The sequence below is a fragment of the Anser cygnoides genome, chromosome 2, assembly GCF_040182565.1.
Source record: "Anser cygnoides isolate HZ-2024a breed goose chromosome 2, Taihu_goose_T2T_genome, whole genome shotgun sequence".
In the NCBI taxonomy this organism is placed as follows: Eukaryota; Metazoa; Chordata; class Aves; order Anseriformes; family Anatidae; genus Anser; species Anser cygnoides.
The window spans coordinates 50,328,095-50,349,118 of NC_089874.1; the positions used below are offsets into that span (position 1 = coordinate 50,328,095).

General features: G+C 42.0%; 2 protein-coding genes across 4 annotated transcripts in view; both read left to right on the top strand.

The window, feature by feature from the left end:
• LOC136789855 (nuclear pore complex protein Nup153-like) overlaps positions 1 to 17,254 on the top strand; it is a 33,626-nt gene extending 16,372 nt beyond the window's left edge. Inside the window, 12 exon segments of the mRNA XM_066990999.1 lie at positions 927 to 1,400; positions 2,652 to 2,744; positions 2,983 to 3,070; positions 3,412 to 3,535; positions 5,073 to 5,683; positions 7,085 to 7,279; positions 7,794 to 7,818; positions 7,820 to 7,947; positions 11,750 to 11,810; positions 11,992 to 12,187; positions 12,714 to 12,759; positions 17,079 to 17,254. Of these exon segments, the coding sequence (XP_066847100.1) occupies positions 927 to 1,400; positions 2,652 to 2,744; positions 2,983 to 3,070; positions 3,412 to 3,535; positions 5,073 to 5,683; positions 7,085 to 7,279; positions 7,794 to 7,818; positions 7,820 to 7,947; positions 11,750 to 11,810; positions 11,992 to 12,187; positions 12,714 to 12,759; positions 17,079 to 17,254 (2,217 nt within the window).
• The window catches only part of LOC136786324 (nuclear pore complex protein Nup153-like), a 378,386-nt gene that overhangs the window by 327,755 nt on the left and 29,607 nt on the right, over positions 1 to 21,024 (top strand). The gene's annotated exons all lie outside the window — the stretch shown is intronic.

The window sequence follows — 21,024 nt, forward strand, 5'->3', positions numbered from 1 at the left end:
GACTTCCGGATGATGCAATATAAAGAAATCATAAACGCTGTTGTTTATTCCTGTAACGCAAATAAAATAATGGTCCAAATATCAAAAGTTCCATAAACTTTTCAAATCAAAACTGTGAAACCGATGTAAGCTACAGGATGCACTGAATATCAGTAGTACCAACTTACATCCCTGCCTAGTCATTTCTAAGTAGATCATGATAGTACTGTACAAATTTTGGTCAGATTTCCTATGCCATTTAAAACATAACTCATCCAATCTTAGTAATCAAATAAAGTAAGTGGCAGGGATGAAAACTGAAGTTGTTAAGAGGCTGTTTTCTGATTTTTATATTTGCATCCTGATACATGGTATAGACTGTGTTTACCAGAACACAATCTTCAGTGCTGCTAGTCTGACTTTCTTTGGTGCTTTTTGTGTTTAGTTTGGTTGTTGAACCTACCTGCTTCTTTAAACATTACCTTTTTCCACGTTCACTGCTGTAGTGACTTTGGAAACTTTGGCAGCTATCCTGCCTAATTTTGCAAGAGGAACACTTTCTCACTTGTCTTGAGAGTGTACTCTTAATTGAAGCCATGCGAGGGTAGTTAGAAAGGATGATGCTTCTCCAGAGCTTTGATGACTAAAGTATAGAAAAGAAAGAAAAAAAAATGTGATCTGTGCCTCTCTGTTCTGCACAGGTTTTGAGTTAACTTTCAGTGTTCTTGCTGTACAGTTGTTGAATAGAGTATAATGTGGAAGCAGGCCTGCCATAAATTAAAATGACGTGGTAGACAGAGGTGGGGAGATCGGGATTTCTTCTGGAAACTTGCTTTCTCTTAATTTGTATGGATTTTTGTTCTATTTAATTTTGTTAATAAATTGGGTGCGATGGGGTGAGAAAGTAGTATGTCTTGTATAAGAAAAATTAAAATTTGCAACTTTAGGAAGTGGAGGAACCAGTGCTACCGAAAATACCCCTACCCATCAGTGCTGCATCGCTGCCTCAGTTCAATTCTAGTTTCGTTGGTAGTAGCGCTGTCTCAGCGTCACCGAGCGCTGCTTCAACAGCAGCAATGAGCACGGCAACTCCAGCAGCTGCGACGGGCATGGCAAATCCATCAGAGGTGGAGGGCATGACAGATCCATCAGAGGTGGAGGGCATGACAGATCCATCGGAGGTGGAGGACTTGACAGATCTATCAGAGGAGGAGGTGGAGGACATGATATATACAACGGCGACGTCAGGCATAACATGTTCAACAGTGCCCTCAGGCTTGACATATCCAATAATGGCGGCGGGCATGCCATATCTACTGAAGACAAAGGACAAGGCAAAGTCAACAGTGGCAACGACAAGCGTGGCAAATTCAACGGAGGCGGCAGGCATGGCAGATGCAGCAGCGACGGCGGCGGGCAAGGTAAATCTTTATGCTATAAATAATGTTTACAATGAGTATACTGCTTTATTGCGAGTTGACTTTTTCTGTGGTGCTCATGAAACTAACAAATATTAGTTTCTACGCAGCTGAATGAATTGGGGTTGTATGCCAGTTTGGGGAAAAAGGCATAAATGTTTTGATTCTGCTTCTCTCAGTCTTAGAGCCTGCCAACTCCCATTTAACGTGATTGTATAACTGCTTCAAATGCTGTGGAAGTCTGCGGGGGAAGGGGGGTGTGGACTTTATGCCACGTTATTTATAGTGGTTTTGGCAGGGGTAGAGTTAATTTTCTTCGTAGTAGATGATGCTAGATGATGCTGTGTTGCAGATTTGTGAGCAAAACAGTGTTGGTAAGGCACTGGTGTTTTAGCTGTTGCTGAGCAGTGCTTACACAGTGACAAGTCCTTTTCTGTGTCTCACGCTGCCCTGCCAGCGAGGAGGTCGGGGATGCACAAGAGGCTGGGAGGGCACTCAGCCAGGACAGCGGAGCCCAGAGGACCGAAGGGATATTCCACACCATTTAGCATCGTGCTCAGCAATAAATGCTGGGGGAAAGAAGGAGAAGGAGTGGGGAGTATGTACAGGGTTATGGCATTTGTCTTTCCAGGTAGCCATTACATGCGATGAGTCATTAATGCTACCTCAAATTTAACAACTTTACTTCTTTACTTCCAGTTCTTTTCCCTGTTCCATTTGGAGGGAGTGAGCGAGTGGCTGTGTGGTGCTTAGTTGCCTGCAATGGTTAAACCACAACTTTATTTAAGTTATTAAATTAGAGGTAACGTGGTCATATAAGCCTCACATAGAATGAGCCTAGGGTGCAATAATTGGCATATTATTGCAATAAAATAAACATTAATCTGTTCCAGAGTACTTGAAATATTTTTTGTACGGTTTGAAGTAGACAGCTGCTTTAACATGTTGAGGTGTTTGCTGAAGTTCTTGGAGTATCATTGGGCTGAGTTTGCCGTTCTTCAGCTTCCTGGCTTGCTTTTCCGTGCATTTAGACCTAAGTAGCATCTCCAGCTTTTCCTCTCAGTTTCTGGAATTTGGTTTTGAAGATATTGTCCTATACCCACTTGGAAACTTCCCTGTGTTTTATTATTACTTTTATCTGCAAAATAACTCAAACATCAGGTTTTTCGACGTCACTGCGGGACTTCTGTTGGGTAGTGAATTCAGGTAGTTGTTGCTCTTAAATATAAACCTTTAATTCTTTTGAAAATACAGATACAACCAACAAGTACCGTTAGCAGTCCTGAGTTCGCGTTTTCATCTCCAGTTGTGAAATCTACTGAGGCAGAAGTGCTACCTACGTCTTCTGTAAGTAAAATAATAAAGGAGCTTGACTTTTTTTCTGAGGCATTTAGTAGGCTGTTGCAGAACACTAAAGCAGAATCTGCCTTGATGGAGAAAAGTATGTAGGCTTCTGGCTTATAATTTGTCATTCAGCATGCGTGCTACAAATGTGAAGAGCAGCTTTCAGATTTGGTTTTGTGTGTGCATTCGATTGAAGTTCCTGTGGCTTGAGAATCTGAAAAACCTCTCTTGTTCATAGCAGATTGGGTTTACATTTAGTGTTCCCGTTGTAAAATCGGCAGAACTTTCTGGACCCAGTGGTACTCCAGTGACGCCCTTTCTTACCCTAGGTAACTGAAACTTTAGCACTTCAGATCTGAAGTGCTGATTTTCCTTTTTTTCTTTATTAAATCTTCAATCTGTCCTGTCTGCGCATGCTAGCAATTCCAGGCAGTGTTGGACTTCTGCAGTATTTTTCCAGTGACAGATCTGCTTTTATAATTTTTGTTTTGTTTTGTTGCTTTTTGTTTTGCTTGTAATCATAAAGCATTGCAAAGTAAGTGGAATTTGTGAAGATTCTCATGTGAGAAGCATGAAAGCTGGAAATTCTTGTTTCTAACAAAAGTGAGTATAATCTGCTCTAACTAGGTCACATTGTGAAAGCTGTTTTTGTTTTCTTTTGTTTCAAAAGACACCACCACCTCAACCAACATCAACACACAGAAAGAGGAGGTCAAAGATTTTGCTGGTGGTCCCTTCACCACTGCCCTCGTATTAAAGGAAGGAAGCGTCTTAGACGTTCTAAAAAATCCTGGAGAGATAATGAACTCCTTTTAAAAAGATGCTGCAAAAAATACGCTAGCATTTTTTATTAAAAAAAAACCAACACACGACTTATGGTTAATAGAGTATCTGCTATAAATATGAATGTAGGAGAGCATTACATTAAGCGCTGCGTTTGTTAGGGTGCATCTGCCCCCTTCTATTCTAAGTGGTGTTTGTTGCTGGAAGTAAAACTGCAAGATGAAAAGCAGATGGGTTGCATCTCCTTTACGTGTTAGGATGTAATTGTAAATGAGGTACTAAGAGAATTAGCCAGATAATCGGTGTTTCATTTTAAGTAAATACAATTTGTGGAATTGAAAAGGAAATGTTTGTAAAACTCAACACTCCTGTCCCACCTTCAGCCCAGGTGAAGAAAGAACAGGAAAGAGCTTCAGTTCCAAATACATGGCGAAAGCTGCGAATCTTTGGGCCTTAGCTTACAATGGCTCCTGTGGATTAAAATTTAAACTGCAAACAGCAGTGGAGTGTTTTACGTTAAAAACCCTTTTCTGAATTTTGTTTTTAAGCAATTGCAATTGTTTTCAACAGTTTCATAAAGTGTGTCTGTGGAAAAGATATCTTTTAAGAAAAAGGGCTTTATTGAATTTGATCTTTTCCCAAAAGTCTTCTTCTAACTTACATACTTGTTAAGAAGGCAGCACATTTCTCTGTTGGAAAGAGCTAAGTGAGAGAAAATACATTGTGCATTTTGTTTAAGGGAAGACCTCTGAGTGAAGTGACATTCACTTTCTTTATCGGTTTAAAAGAAGCAGAATCTAAACCCACATTGTTCAAAGACTTCAGTTTTGACTAAAAAAAACCCAACAAACAAACCACAAAACAACTATGTTCAAGGTAGATTTACAAGCAACTTGAGCTGCTGTTTAAGATGCATTTCCTTTAGTCTTTCTGTATTAGTAGCTTGTCTTTTCTGTTAAAATTGCCACCTTTTAAATAAGGAGTTGTCCTGCGTCCGATGCATTTTGAAAAAGATTATAGAAAATTAGACAGTTGTTCAATTGTCTTGAGTTTTTATTATTTAATTAATATTCAGCATCTGTGGGAAAATACCGTATGGATTGCTGCTCCGAGGACAAACTTCTGTACAGTTACTGGAGTAGATCTGAGTCATCTGCTACGGAAGGAGGAGCTTTAGAAATTTGATTCGATTGGGCATCGCGTCTTAATCAAATTGTATTATTTCCATTCCACGTTGGACTGTCAGATTCCAGTCAGCTACTGTCTGTTTGTACTTGTATTGACCAGTGAAAATGTTGATTTAAAGCTTGCTTGGAAACAAAGAGTTAAATGAAGCTTTAACGAAATGTTCTGTTGTGACCCAGTGCAGCAGATGAAATTTCATCCGTTTCGATAAGATTTCTGGGGACTTCCTGTTGCGCTCTGTCTGAATGTCTAGTTGTAACCATTGGCACCTGAGTTGAAATTTTTGCCCTCTAGTAAAGTCACTTAGTTACACGTAGTGAGGTGCTGCGCTAACAGGAAGACTTTTTTTTCTTGCTTCCTAGACTTTGGATTGTTGAAAACACGCTCTTCTACGTCTGCACAACCTACGACAAGCACAGTGGTTTATACTAGGCCTGCAATAACAACTTTTTCTGCAGGTAAAGAGACTTCTAAACAAGCATCGTACTGGCAATCTGATACATGTGACCCTTTTCTGCAAAACAAAGACATAAAGGACAAATGTGTAACTTGTCAAGCTACTAAAGCGTCAACAGTTGAGAGTATGAAACAGACAGTAAGTTCAAGTCAATGCGACACCTCCAAGCCAGCAGCGCCCCCAGCAGGGATGCTGGGCTTTGGAGACAAATTCAAAACAGTACCTGGAACGTGGGATTGTGATACATGTCTTGTCCAAAACAAACCGGAAGCTACAAAATGTATAGCATGTGAGACACCAAAACCTGGAACGGGAGTAATGCCTGCTCTGACATGACCAGTGGTCACAGACAGCTCGGTGACAGTGACATCCTCCTCGAGCAGCACTGACACAACAGCCACTCTGGGCTTTGGAGACAAATTTAAGAAGCCGAAAGGCTCTTGGGACTGTGGAATATGCCTTGTACCAAATAAGACGGAAGATAACAAATGTGTAGCCTGTCAGTCTGAGAAACCAGGTATGGTCCTTTTTTTCCTGTTGTTTCCATCCTAGCCTCTGTGGATCTTGTACAGAATAAAAGTACGTTGCATATATGGAATATTTTAAGCAACACGATTCCCAGGTACGGTTGATGGGTTAGCGGCTGTCTGCAGGATTGGTTTACAGGCACTTCAGAGGTCTCAGCCCAGGTTCCAGCCTGTCGCATAAATTGAACTGATTGTGAAATGTATTAGTACGGAGCTGGATCAATGCAGATACCCCCGGCTTTGCAGCTGGTGAGGGAAGATGGCTGAAGTGGGTGACTTAATTTAAAAACAACATAGTGATTTTTCACTGGCGAAAATGAGAACTCCATAGAAAGAGTTAAAAATGACTGTGTTTTTCTCTTTCAAAAAATAAGTAAAAAAAATTACAGAATGTGGCCAAAATGCCTCTGCTCACCGTTTGTATGTAATTGAGGGGAGGTGTGAAGCCAGATTTCAAGACAGTGTAGTCTTAACTAGTCTTAAGCTAAAGCAGAGAGATGCCTATGAAGGTCAGTGGTAGGCTTCAAGAAAGCGAGTGACCCGCTGGGTAACTTCTTCAGGGCAGTACTGGGTTGTTTCCCATTGTGTGTGACCGTAATTGATTTTGAGCGTGGTTGTATTGTTTTTAAAATACGATTCTAATTCTAACTTTGACTCTAAATGTCATTTAACATGCCATTACATCGAAAAACACCTGTGCAAATATATCGTGGAAGAAACAAATTAAGATGGACTAGACCGGGCTTTTGTAATCATCCTGTGCGGTAAGACTGAAATTTCCTGAGGTAAGATAATGGATTTCAGACAGAGTTGATTCTCTTGGACTTCCAACCTCTGAGCGGTCAGTCGGCATCTTTGTCTGAGGCTCTTGCCATTGCAAGGAGGAATTTTGGAAATGAGGGCTTTACTGTGACCATGGTGCAGTGAATTGCACGGTTACGTTGCACTTGTCAAGAGGAAGAGCGATGCAAGTAATCCTAGGATAAAAGTTTTCTGCGTGTGCTGTGGAAGGGAAGAGCCATTCTTGTCTTTCCGGTTTTGAATTTGAAGCGTTATCTTCTGCTTCTCTCTTAAAAGGCACCTTTTTTTTAAAAGGCACCTGTCAGGCCTCTTTATGGAGGTTACACTGTGGTCAACAGCAGCAGAAGCTTGTGTGCTGAACAGAGTTGTGTGTTGTTTGGAAGCTTTGAGTTCCACTCTGGTTTTTTTGTTTGTTTCTTTGTTTCTTTGTGGGTTTTTGGTGGCTTTTATTTTTTTCAGGGGCGGGGGGGGGGAGTTGCGGAGTAGTTTTGAACATTTCTGTGGGATTTGACAAATCAAATTTATAAGTTAATGCTCATTTCATAGTTCATGTTCAAACAGGATGGTTAACTGTCTTGTTTGTCTCACAGAGGGTCCAACACCTGTGACCAGTAGCAGTGCATCTGCAGTTTCTGCTCCTTCTGGAGAATTTCTGGATTTAGACAAATTCAAGATGCCTGAAGGAAGCTGGGATTGGGAGACCTGCTTGGTTCAAAACAAAGCAGAGGCCACGAAGTGTGTAGCCTGTGAAAGTGCAAAGCCAAGCACCAAAGCAGAGCTCAAAGGTAATACTTAATGATTAAAACGAGGATGCATATTCTGTGATTTATTTTTTGGTTTGCTCTGATTTTTTTTATTTTCTTACCTGTTAAGCACAATTATTTTTTCCTTTGAGGTGTGGCAAAATTATTCGTTTTTCCTGTAGGAATATTGCCTAGATAACATCTGTTTCCACACTTTTCCCCAAGAATAAGTTTATCCTTTTTAGAGAAAAGCTTTCATTAATGACGTGCTTGTTCTTTACATGCCCTACACGTTGTTCATTTGGAGTTCAGACTAAAAACATGATCTTTCAAAGAAGTTCGTATACTTTTTAAAGCCAGGTGGTGGGCAGAAAACACAATTGTGAAAAGTTTTATGTAGAGAGGAAGCATGGGGTTTTCTTGTTTCTTTTACTGTTTGGTGGGTTGTTTTTTAAACAGTTTTGACTGGAAAGATCAGGACTAGAATGTAGTTCAAACCTTCACGTACTGCAGATACACCGTGGGTTACGGACTTGACATTCACTTATTTCTGCAGGTTTTGGTGCTGCGGCTGCGTCCACAAAATGCTGCCTTGCCATCATTTACATTCGGTGTTCACTCAGAGTGTTCAGGTGCAGAGTCTGCAGCTGCCTCACAGTTTATTTTGGGAAGGACAGAAGAGAAGCAGTACTTGCAAACCAGTACTTCAGGTAAACAGTGTATCTTTTGTCTTCACTTGTGCGCTTATGTCCATCAAGTAAGACCTCTGAAACCATACCAGAAAAAATCTGCGGGATTTGATATGTTCATGTACTAGAGCTTTAGAAAAACTTTAATTCCTATATGCAGCATGTCTTCTGTCCTGGTTATTGATACGTACGCAATTAGTAGCAATCCCTTTTCTGATCTCAACACTAGGTTTAGACAAAAAATTGCGACACCTTAAGGAACCTGTCCTGCATCTCATACAAGCACAGAAGTTGTAGTGTCTCAATGCTAGCAGTACAGTTGGTGGTAAAATCTTTAGTAGGGTGAAACAGAGGCCTCACACTTTTCAGAGAAAAAAAGAGATGAGAGAGAGTATCTTATTCCCACGTACTTGCAACTATGCTGCAGAGTGTACTGCTGTTACTCTAGTGCTACAAAGGTCCAAAAATCACTGAACAGTTATTAGCCAGTTTTGTATTCCTTTAATTTGTTGAAAGACTGCAGTAGAGGATTGAAGTTTTTATTGAGGATCACTGTGTGGAAAAATTCTGATTGTTAAATGTCATTTGTATGACTTAAGAACCGCGTTTTAGAGTACAGAATTCAGTATTAATTCCAGAAGGGGTAAGGGGAAGGACATTAGCTAGTAATCCCGAACAAAAGCAGTGTATAGAGCTATACTGATTTTAATCGCAGTATTCTTACAGTTGACCTGTTACTGAACAGATATGTTTTGGGGAGATATGGTGGCCAGGGAGGCGTGTGTGTTTGTGTGCTTCCTCTTCTAGTTAAGGTTCTGGGGTTTGGTTTAGTCAGGAAAATTCAATGAGGCACCTTGTGTAAAAGGAAATGTTAACCAGCATTTTTCAACACGGTGTAGTCCCTTAAAAGTGTCATAGATGAAAAGAGGCCATAAACGCTGGGGGAAAAAGTTAGTGGGAAACTGAGAGCAGGATCACATTCAGTAGTGAGAGAGCAGCAGCCTAGGGAAAGCCGATGAATGACTGTAACAGATAGTTCTATTTTAAGTGTAAAACAACACTCAGTACTTTATAATGGTGGTCTTACCAGAGGGTTCTTCTCCATGGCTCCTAAAAGCACGTCTTGAAGGCATTCGAGTGCAGTGAACTTAAGCTGTAAGAGTTGGGCTGGTAAGCTTGGCCTGATTTGAAGCTGTAGGCACGGGGCTATAATTTCTGAACAGGCTACAAAAGAAACTGTACCACTGTGCTTTTCAGTGCTCCGTTTAGCAAAGCCATCAAATTGTTGCAGGCAATTGATGTTGTTCTTCTAAGAGCACCTGAAAGATATTTTTGTTTGAAGAGTTCAGAGGTACCGGTTAATACTGGTTCAGATAATTACAGCCAGCTCTTGGTGTTTGTGACCAATAAAGTTTGTGGCTCCAAAAGGAGTGGGTTAGTGCTAACTGATTAACTGCTGTATATGCAGAAATATGGAATCTGATTACTTACGCAGAGAGCACTTAAAATGTATTGTTTTGCTGGCTCTCAGTGAGTTGCATCTTAATGCTACCAAGGAATAAGCTTTTTGCTTCTGGCGCAAGTTTTTTAATTTGGTGAAAGCCTTTTCTGTGCACGTGCACATGCCAGAGAGGTTGCTTAAGTAATAGAAGCTATAGTAGCTGCTATCTTCTGTTTTTTGTAGAAGACAGAAATTGAATTCATTAGCTTTGTAACTGTTATGCGTACCAGAATTGGTTTTCTCCCTTTTGAAAATAGTAGAGGGTATGCCTATGTCAGATTTGGTGAGCAAGGTGATCAGATGAAGGCACTGCAAGACTGCCAGAACGCACCAGGTCTGGGGGGAAAAGGAATCCGGCTGAGCATAGGAATTTCTAAAAGGTAACCAAGGAGTTGTGCATTGATACAGTTATTCCAAATAATCAGATTCTCGTAGCTCTGCCTTTGGAAAGTCTGTGGCCCTTGCTGTAGTGGCTGTACACAGGATGCAGTCTACAAAACCAGAAATGCAGAAGTCCTATGTTTTGACTCCCTGGATTCATCAACCTGCTTCAGGATGGCTGGGGGAATCCAACTGTTAAGTCTAGCCAGACAGCGCAACTTGGGCTTAGCTGCCATTGTAACCAGCCTTGTTTCTCAACAGTAGCAAAGCTGAATGCATTGGTAAATATTTTCAGGTTTGGGCCTGTAGAAGGTAGAAGGGACAACAAGTGGTTTTATATGCTAGGGAGTTCTTGTTCTTAGAGCTTTCCCTCTAGTTTGAGAGAAGCACATAACTAGTTTTACAGTGGGTTGACAGGAAAGAAGTGGGGGGAAAAAATGGGAACGCAGGGGGAAAGCCAAAGGCGTTATTACTAGAACAGGTTTAGAATGCTATTCTTTGCTTTTCATGAGCTTAGGGCAATGGGGAGTTTAAAGCTTAGCACTTCCTGAGAGGGTTTCTTACTCTACCGGCTCAGTTCTATCACTTATTTAAGGCAATTCAGGTCTCTGAACGGTTAAAGAATTGATACCAAATTTGATGAACTTTGATCCAGGATACTGACAAAACAGGACTTCATATAAACAATTTCAGTATGTTCATGAGGTTAGCTTGTGTGTTCTGTTAAATAGTAAAAAATGACACTTCTGTTTCTGTTTACCTAGCATAATTCTGCAAATGTTGCCTCCTTCTGCTTTAGAATGGAAATGCTCTTCTCCAAGAGAGCACTGTCCAAACTTCTTTGCCAAAATTTTTTGATTAAATTAATATTGTTTTATTTTGAAAACAAGAATAAGCCACAAACATGTTTTCTTGCTTCGGCTATCCAGAAGAACGTCAACAGTATTTTCAGATTTTCCTTCCCTACGCAACTGTATGTAGGAAGAGTGCAGTTGGAAGCAGAAGACCTAAGATGATGTATCTTCTGTTTGTTTACTACAGTAACAAGACAATGGATTACCTCTTTATTAGAACTTGTGTAGCTTTGCAGTATTGAAACAAATGTAGGTATTAAAATACACATCAGTAATACGTTTCTGAATGGCTGAGTACCGTGCTCTCTTAGCATTGAAATACCCAGCCATTGGATTAGTTTGTCCCTCATGTTTGCTTAGTTTGGAAGCTATTTCAGAATGCCTTCAGCTTGTATTCTTCCCCAAAAGCATAGAACTCACTTCTCTGCATCCCCAATTCAAGTCAGAGAAACTGGGCACTGCAAACACAGGAGGTCTGCCTGTACAGAATCAGTGAAGACAAGTCTAAACAGCGGATTTTTTTGAATATGCAGCTGGGTTATCTGAATGTTCTATATGCAGTGTACATCATTTTTAGTACAGATAGCACTTGTCTTGGTTCTTGTCATTAGTCTGAAGCTGCCCCTGAGAAAATCTTGAAAGGGAAAGTAGTGAAAGCTAATCAGCTGGCCCTTTCTTCTTAAGAACCAGTGTATTTTGTAATTCTCCCACTAATAATAAGGCGTCATGCTGGAGAATCGCGATTGTGTTGTTAAGCAAGACTGACTTCACCTGAGCGGTATAGTTGGCAGCTGTTGAATGTTTAATGGACTTTAAACAAACAAAAAAACTGAGCAGGTGGAGGTAGACATGGCAAACTGACAGGCAGCGTCAGATGCTTCTTTGAAATGGATAATCTGACTCCATTCACTTCTTTCTGGAAATAAGATCTAGTAATTAACCAAACAAAAGATAGAAGGGTTAAGACTGCATCTTTAAAGCAGCTGTGCTTGATAAATGTCTCTGGTCTTAAATCAATCTTTAGCAAAGCACAGAGACTTAGCAGCAGCTTGCTTATGCCAACGCTAAAAATACTTGATGTGTACAGGTAACCATGTCAAGGCTCTGGAGTTAATCCATGAGAACAATTCCTTCTGGTATTGGCAAAGGTGAGGATGCTTGCTTCTATAGAAATGAGGTTTTGAGCTGTGACTTAAGCTGTCACTTAGGTGACTGTTTAGGAAAGCTTCCTTTTAAGTTTTGAAGTATGTAAGCTGACAAATTGTTTAAGTTCAGAACTGGGTTTACAGTCTCTTGTTCTCTGACTGTATGCAACTTCTCATGTTTCAGACTGAAAGCAGAATTGCAGCGGTACCAGTCATACAACTATAATGATTATTACCAAGATTACCAGAACTACCACTCGCAGAGGAGTTACGATGCTTACGCTGACTACAACTACAGCTCCTATGCTCCCTATGACAGCATGCAAGCTGTTGGAGACTGCTCTTCAGGAGATTCTTTAATGGCTCCAGCTGTTTTTGAGGTAAAGATAGTGCACGCTTGCTGTAAAGAAAATATTTCACAGATAATATGTTGTACAGATTTGTGTGAATCAGCAAAAAGAATCTGAAGTTGAAAACATGCTTTCTGCTTAGTGTGAAGTTAAAAGAGCAGATTCCATTCAGAGGTGTTTGTATTTAAGTGCTTAAATAGTAAATCCATAGAATTAGTGATTTATACACCATTATTTGTTCACGCATACCAAAGAATGGTTTTGACAGCATAATTGCGTACGCTTCTTCTGTTCCTGTTCTTCTGATTTGCTTTGCTTAAAGCAAATTAAACAGTTGTTGTAAGTGGTCTTATCGTGGTCAATGTATTAGTTGTGACCTCCGGAGGTCCCTTCCAACCTGTACTGTAATATTGGCTTTCTTCTAAAAATAAGTAGATAAAATGCCATCTATCCTTGTAGTTGTAGGAAGAAGGAATGGGTTGAGACTGCAGCACTTTGAATCTGTGATGCTTTCTGAAATGAGTTATGATTAAACTTAGCCTTTTCTGTCTTTCAGGAATCTTCAGTTATGACTGCAATCGGTGATGACCTAATTACTGACGGTAATAAGGGTTCTATCATTGTCACTTGAGTTTAGCCATACTTGTGCCTTTTAACAATACAAGCCAACCTCTACTGGATGAAGAACACCTTGAAAATTCAGCTGAGGTCAAACCTCTGTGGGGTTGATCTGCAATCAGCTGGGGTTTTAAAGCTGATACAGCATACACTGACCGCATCAAGTAAAACGGGACACTGTCAATGCTTCGCAGCAGGTTTCTTGTACCTGTGCCTTCATTCCCATTTGAAAATGGTCTAAGACAGAATTTTGTTCTTTGTATTGGTTCCGCTAAACAGATTTTATATTAGAAACTCAGTAATATGCAAAAGCTTTGTTCTCCACCCTGAGGTAAAAGCTTATGTTGCAGATTCCAAAAGGAGGATTCAGCTTGCACTTACAAATACGGTACAAAACATATTTGTGTCCTGTGTGGAAGGTTTGCAAAGTTCCTCACGTGGAGGCATTTTGTGTTAGTGTTTAGAAACTATCCTATGTAACGTGTATTGCCGTAGAAGTGAATTAAATGACTCTTGGGAGGGTTTCATGGCTGATTATCCTTAAACGTTATCTTTACTATCTTAAACATTGTCTTTGTCTTTATCTTGAAAGACAAATCTAGTCCCAGCCTTCTAATATACAAATTCCCAAAAGTTGGAGTTGTGAGGCTCAAAATTTTAGAGGACTAAATACCTCACTAAAATTAGTAGATCTAATAGCTTATTACACTTAGCTTAAAATACATTTTATTAGCCATTTCACGTGAAGTTTTTTTGTGCGCATGCCTCAGATTTGATACTTGGACTTACCAGGCTTTTATTTTCAGATCCACAGCTCTACTTGGATGTTGATGAAATGAACAGACAATTCACGGAGACAAGCGAAGAACTCTACGATTCACTCATGAATTGTCACTGGCAACCTCTGGATACGGTCACTTCTGAAATCCCCTCTGCTATTTAAGTGTCTTCTAGAGCATGACCGTTAGGACCAAAGTGCTAAAACTACATTTCTTCTACATTATTCTAGCTCATAAGTTTTAAAGCACAATGATAGGTTGGGTTTTTTTTGCTATGTTTTTGACAGTTTCTGTAATCTTTTTGTTCATCACTCTCTTCTTGGAGCATCATGAAGTCATGTAAATATTCGAGAAATGTAAAGAGGTAAATGGGGTCTAAAGATAAGACTTGCCTGTGTAAATAAAAAATTTGTTTCTGCAAACCTGCCAGCAAGGGATTTTACTTGTACCTGTGTGCAGCACATTCTCTTCCGGCTTATGGAATTTAACAAGGTAGTAAGGGTATTTCATCTGTCTTTATTTTTATATGGGCATTAGGACACAAGCAAAATCTAGCTTTCCCTTGTTTTCCTGGTTCCTTAGGTAAGCGACAAGCCAAGCCTTTCATGTGCTTGCTTAGACTGGAAGTATGTATGGGAGACACTCACAGGCCTTGCTATGGAAACACCTGTGCCCACTTTTTCCTGCAGGCTGCTGGCTCTAACTGTACTACTGATATATGCTAGGTCAGCTAAAATTGGCTTATAAATAGGGTATGTTAAGCATATGGAAGTGTAGACTTCAACTGCCATAGCTACAAACATCCCGTGGAATGAGGATGATGTCTGCTGGCACTCTCTGCATCAGCATTCAGTTTTCCCTTGCCCTTCTTACTGTTAGACTTCTCAGCTGACGCTTTACAGCGAAGAAATTGCTACAACATAATCCGTGTTCTTAAACCTAAAAAAAAAAAATCTTGGAGAAAACAACTTGCTGGTTTTCCCTCCTTGCTGGCAAGGAGAAAAATAGTCCACCAGGAACAACAAAAAAATCCTAGTAACAGCTCCTTAAGTTATACCCTCTGCTACGCTCTCTGATTGCTCTGGTCTTCCTTCATTCGTGGTAATGAAGTTTTTAAAGCTCTGGTAGAAGGATGACAGTACTCAAGTCAAAGGAGATGAGAGCAATGAGGAAAGCTTTGCTTTAAGCTAGAGCAGTCTTGCGAGTTGCTGCCTTTATGCTGCTCTTATCTTGAAGGGTACAGAGTCTTTTCCAGTCATAGGGACTCCATAACCCTATGAGTATGGAGAAATAGTTGCTAATTAACAGTGTGTATAATAAGTAAGTGAGGCTGGAAACAAAAGAATATTCCTCCAAGAAAAAAAAGGAAGCAGAAATTACTGTACTTAATAGCTGGGGAAGCTGTTAAAGCTAGTTGACACAGTTCTGGTACTGCCGTGTGTGTTTTGGGGGCAACATAAACCATAATTGCTGTGATGGCAGGTAAGAATCCAATTCTTTTTTATGGCTTAGTGTAGTCAGTGAAAGCAGTGGTCCTAAGCTGCATGCTGTTCTTAAATGTAATGCAAATTCTCTTTTGTGACTCCTCAGTACTTCCAGGTTACTTGTAGCTGATCACCAGCAACTGCTTCTGTTAGCTATTAGCTGTTGGGTTTTTGCTAGGAATACTTTCAGTCCTGAATTGAAATGATGACATCCTGAAACAGAAGAGGCTCTTGGAGTATTGTAGGAAGCACATTCTTCCTGGTTCTAGTGCAGGTGTACACGTAGGAGGAGACAGAAGGCAAAGAACCTCACATAGGTGGAGGGGGTGAGGTGGCATCACAGTTAGAGCTGTTGCAGTTAACTCTTCCCAAAGCATGAAAGCAACGTGGCTGGGAACAGGGATTTGTTGGGTTGCTTCTTTGTGTGAGCCAGGGAGTCTTTTGAGGGGCAGATTAATAAGAATATGACACAAGGTAGAGGTGGAATAGATGAAGCAAAGAATCTGGGTGGGAAAAGGGTTGCTTGTACGTGTCTATGGAATTGTTTCAGGGGACTGAGCTGGGGCAAATTCAAGATAATAGATGCAGCCTCCTTGAATTTGGATGGCAGTGCTGAAGCTTCAAAACCTTACAAGGTTTGATGCCACTTCAATTGTAGTGCATAGCTGTGGTACTTGAGCTCAGAAGCGCAAACTGCACAGGATTTTTTTATCTATTTTCTTCAACGTGAGCAGCAAAACATCTTCCAGGAATGTGCCTGGGTGCTACGCTGCTTTGACACGGCTTGCTTTGCATCACCAAACACAGTAGTTAGGTTGCATCGAGTACTTTGTGGAAACATTCATTGTGTTGTCACCCAGAAATGGGATGCTACAGATATGTGTTGGCCCGGCAGTATCAGTGCTGGTTTTTGGCCTTTGAGAGGTTGGTCCATAACAGGTGACCTGTGTAATGAGGGGCCCACATAGATTGGTGACTTCATTAAGTCTGATACTGTGGTGGTGTGTGACCCAAGGCCCTGAACGTCAGAAAATCAGGCTGTGGCCACCTATTTTATGCAGACTTTGCCTATTAACAAGGTCTCTACACTGTACGTTAGAGACGTGCGCCTCCTTTTCCGGACTAGATAGCGAAAATACCAGTTTTGTAGTTCAGTGAATGAGATTGGTTGGGCTGTTTGTTCTCCAGAGCTGAAAAATGTTGGGAGTGTATTCTCTTGGAGTCCACAGAAATGAAAATGATGAGAGGAAGAGAACGTTGGTTGCAGCCCGCGTGCTGCTGTTATAAAGTAGTTCTCTGATGTCTTTTTCCCTCTGCTGAGACTTATCAGCCTATCGTCCTTTCCTGTTAGGAGCGCATACCTGGCTTGGGATGGTGTGCGCAGTGCAGATTCTTTACCGTAAGAGCACAGTGAATGCCAGACTTCTTCCTGTACTGCCGTGTTAACCGTGAGTCACAAATTCAGGAAGCAGTGATTGCATCGGAACTGCTAGAATGCTTTGCGGAGTCTTTTTACTGGGTAAACTTCACAGCTGCAGTTACAACTTCCAGCCTGTGTTAGCTGAACACATCGTACTGGTGCCCGCCATCAGTTTGACAAAGATGGGATTGCAGTAGGGACTTGCTTTCTTCCTTCTTTTTAATTAAACAAGTCTTTGAAGCAACTTTTCCAACACCGCCATACTTCACTTCTTCCAGTTATTTTCTGTTTTACTTAGCTGAAATGTTTTTTTTTCTTCCAAGCTTGAGGAAGTTTTCTACAAGAATGTCCCGTAATGATTTCATAAACTCTTTTCGTTGTACCTAGCTGCAACAGAGAGTGCTTTTATTCAAAAACCTGCTGGTTTTCTCTTCCAAGAAGTAGTGGGGTTTTTCCTATCTCTTCACTGATGGGAAAGGCTGTAGGACAGTAGCTTGAGGGGCTACTAATGCTGTCATCAGTGAGCCGGGAAAAGGCAGGAGTCCGAAACGGGTAAAAAGTACTTAAAAGGATACCAAAAGAGTAAACGGTACTTAAGCCGTGGATGTTTCTTTTTGCAGGGATGCTCTGGACCAACCGCTTCTTTCTAGCGCTACCTCAAAGTAACTTGCAGATAGAACTCACAGGGAAGGTTGATCAAATGGTGATGATCGCTGTCATTCTGCTGGACACGCAGATACTTGCCTTTCGTTTTGGCTCATTTTTAATACCAATTAACTTCAGTGCCTCGCGTTAATAGACACCGTTTGACTGCATCGGCAAATGTTTCTGAGTCGTGAGTGTCATTAAAGGCCTGTCACCCTACGGAAATCCTTCTAAATAGGAAAAATGGCATTTAAATAAATAAATAAAGCAGCGTTTGAACTTATGAGCAAACCTAGCGTAGCTGCCTTTGACGCTGATCTGGAGGAGAAAAATCACGTTATCACACTACTATGGTTGCCTTAATAGGTTTGGTGTACGTGAGGGAGGGAAGCATTATGTGATGTTTGCCTAGCTATTACATGGCCAATGCAGGAGGGGTTTTAGTCAGTTCCCTGAGCACGGATTGTTGCAGAAGTCGGTGATTTCACTGCCCAATGTCTGTTATTAAGGGCACGATTCACGTCCCGTTATCGTTTTTATTATTTATTTCTGTGTTTATTTTCTGGGGCGGCGATCTGTCACGATGCCCATCGTTCCCCTGCCGTAAGGTAGAATTTAGCGTGACGACCGCTTCCCGGACCAACGGGGCCACGAATCCGGCCTAAAACTCTGCTTGTGCGTTGGTTGTCGGCGTGGGGGCTGTTGGTTGTCGGTGCGGGGGTATCGGTTGTCGGTGCGGGGCTTTTCTGACGAGCACTGTGGGCTCGGGGCGCCGTCCCACGCCCGGCGCGGTGCTGCGGCACACCGGCGGTCGGCGCCACGGCGCGGGGAGGCTCTGGAGGTGACTCCTAGCCCCGTGCTTACGGTGGCCGGGCCGGGGTTCATTATGGCGGCCGGGTCCTGAGGGCGGGAGCGGGAGGGCGGCGGGACCGGGACGGGACCGGGGCGGGGCGAGGAACGGGAGCGGCAGCGGGAGGGGGGGGCGCGCGTTCCCGTGAGGGGAGGGGGCGCGCGAGGGAGGGAGGGGGAGGGTGTGAGAAACACTCCGTAGCCAAGAACTTGGGCTGATTAGGGAAGCTGAGGCGATTCCAGATAAGAAAGGGTTAAGAATGAAACTATTAAAGGAGAACAGAACATTAGGTGTAGGGCAGGAAGCAGATGTACGGACAATGTATCTCAAAATAGGACATACGGGCAATATATCTCGAACAAGACATTGGAATCCAAGATAAGAAATAATGAGCAGAAGATTCGAAGAAAAAACAGTCCTTGCGGTTAGGAAGAAAGCTAATTCAGCAGAATCCTGACCAAGGGTGAAAAGTACACTGTGAGGAAGACTTATGGCCTTCCTCTCTGAGACCACCGACCACAGCTCGACGACCCCTGCCCAAGACCACTGAGAGGATCTGCGCAGGCGCAGGACACAAAAAACTGATTAGCATGAGAAGCGAGAGTAGGCGGGGTTAGATAATGAATATGTATAGGCGTTAATAAAATATTAATCACTGTGATGTATAAATTTGGGACGGCTTTTCACTTCGGGATGCACGATAGGCGGAAAGATCCCCCGTGCATCCGGCGCCGTCAATAAAGAATAAATCACTTAAAGAAATTGGATTTATGATCTTTGAATCAATCTGGCACCCCAGATGGGACTTCTTCTCTGTCGGACCGCAGGACCCGCTGGGAACAGGACTCCCTAGGGTACCCCCGGGATTTCCCGGAGGGACTCCTCGACTCAACGGATCACTGCGGAGGCAGACACGGACCCCATCACTGTAAGTGATTATATTCTTTATTTTGGTTTATTTGGTTGACCGGTCAATTGGGGTCGTCTGTAAGTCAGAAAGTAAAAGTTTTCTGCAGGACGGCATTTGGTTTTTTGGAAAGCACTCAGTTGCTGTTGGGAAACAAGTAACCTTTGCATGCGAGGTTGGTATTACGTTGTGTTTAAATGTGGAACTTGACCTTGGCTATTGTCTTTGGGATTTTGATTATACTCTTTATAACGTTACTAGGATCTTGGTGTTATTGTGGAAAGCTGCCGGCTTGTATTGTGTAACAAGAAACATTCTGAACTGTAACATGGGGGGGCAGCAGAGTAGTGGGATTCCAAAGAAAAGCCCGTTGGGATGTATCTTGAGTCATTGGAAAGATATAGGGGGATCCCCCGGTGGAACTGAAAATAAGAAAACGTTGATAAAATATTGTAATCAATGGTGGCCACTTTATAAGTTGGATTGTGAGGAAAAATGGCCACTGAATGGAACCTTAAATTATAATACTTTACTACAGTTAATGTTGTTTCTAAGGAGAGAAGGAAAGTGGGATGAGGTGTCATACGCAGATATGTTTTTCACTTTGAGAAACCACCCAGAATGGCAGAAGGAGTGTGGAATTAACTTAGCCCCACAGGATCCTTTGATCCTGGCAATAGAAAAGGATATGAAGAAGGAAGGGGCAGGAAAAATGAAAAGATGTTGTTCGGCGTGCAGTATCGGGCAGAGATGTTTGAAATTGAATGAGTCAGAGGAGAGAACGGAGGATTATGTCCTCCCGCCCCAGATAATAGAACAAGGCGTGGGGGCGAGACCAGGAAACGGCAGAATAGATAAGAAAAATGAGAGTTGGGGGAATGGAGACTTTACCCCGATCACGGCTCGAACCCGAAGTAAGGTCGGGCCCGTTATTCAAGCCCCGTTACGACAGGCTATGGGGGCTAACGGACCAGCTCGGATAAAAGTACCTTTCACAACTGCTGAGTTAGATTCATGGAAGGAAGCTGTGAAAGGATACCGGGATGATCCAGAATCAGTGGCCCGGAGGTTTGAGCTGATTGTAAAGAATTTAGATCCCGATTGGAAAGATATAGAGATAATGCTGGCAGCATTATCGGAAACGGAAAAGCAACTGGTAATTAAGAATGCACAAACTCAAGTACAGACCCAGGTAACGTCAGGAGTTTTACCTGGAACTGTGGAGGTATATGTGCCCAGAGTGGACCCAAACTGGGACTATAATGATGAGGGTGATTATAGGTTATTAAAAAGATATCAGGAATGGATTAGGATCGCCTTGGAAAGTGCGATACCAAAGTCTGTAAACTGGTCTAGGTTATATACCATAAAACAGGGGCAAACTGAGACCCCGTCAGAATTTCTCGATCGACTAAGGACAGCAATGCAAAAATTTACAACGATAGACCCCTCTTCTGAGGAAGGTAAAGTCCAGCTAGTATCATTGTTCTTGGGTCAGTCTGCGGACGATATAAGGCGGAAGCTTCAGAAAATGAAAGAGCCGGATGTGAGAGATTTAGAAAGGCTGGTGGAAGAGGCATGGAGGGTATTTAGGAATCGAGAAGGGAATGAGAAACAAAGGCTGGGTAGGGCTATTGCTGCGGCAACTGTTGCGGCCTTACAGAGGCAAGAAGAACCTTTTCGGGGAAAAGGAAGAGGGAATGGGATAAGGGGAAGGTCAGTAAAGCCTCCCCTGAGACCGAATCAGTGTGCATATTGTAGGGAAGTGGGTCAGTGGAAAAGGGAATGTCCGAAACAATGGGAGAAGAACAGGTTGATGGTAGCTAGTGTATCTCCCGACCAATGAAGTGGACCGGGGGATTCTACCCTAGCAGATCTGCTGGTTAAAATTAAGCTAGGGAAATCAGGACAGGAAGTGGAGTTTTTAATTGACACAGGAGCGACTTATTCTGTGTTAAACCAGAAATTGATACCAGAGGATGAGGATTTTGTGACGGTGATAGGAGCTACAGGCCAGCACGAGAAAGCCTTTTTCCTAAGGCCTTTAAAATATAAGTTAGGGAAACAGATGGGAATACATAGGTTTTTATATTTACCAGGATCCCCGAAGTCTTTGCTGGGGCGAGATTTACTAGAACAATTAGAAGCGGAAATTGTCTTTGAA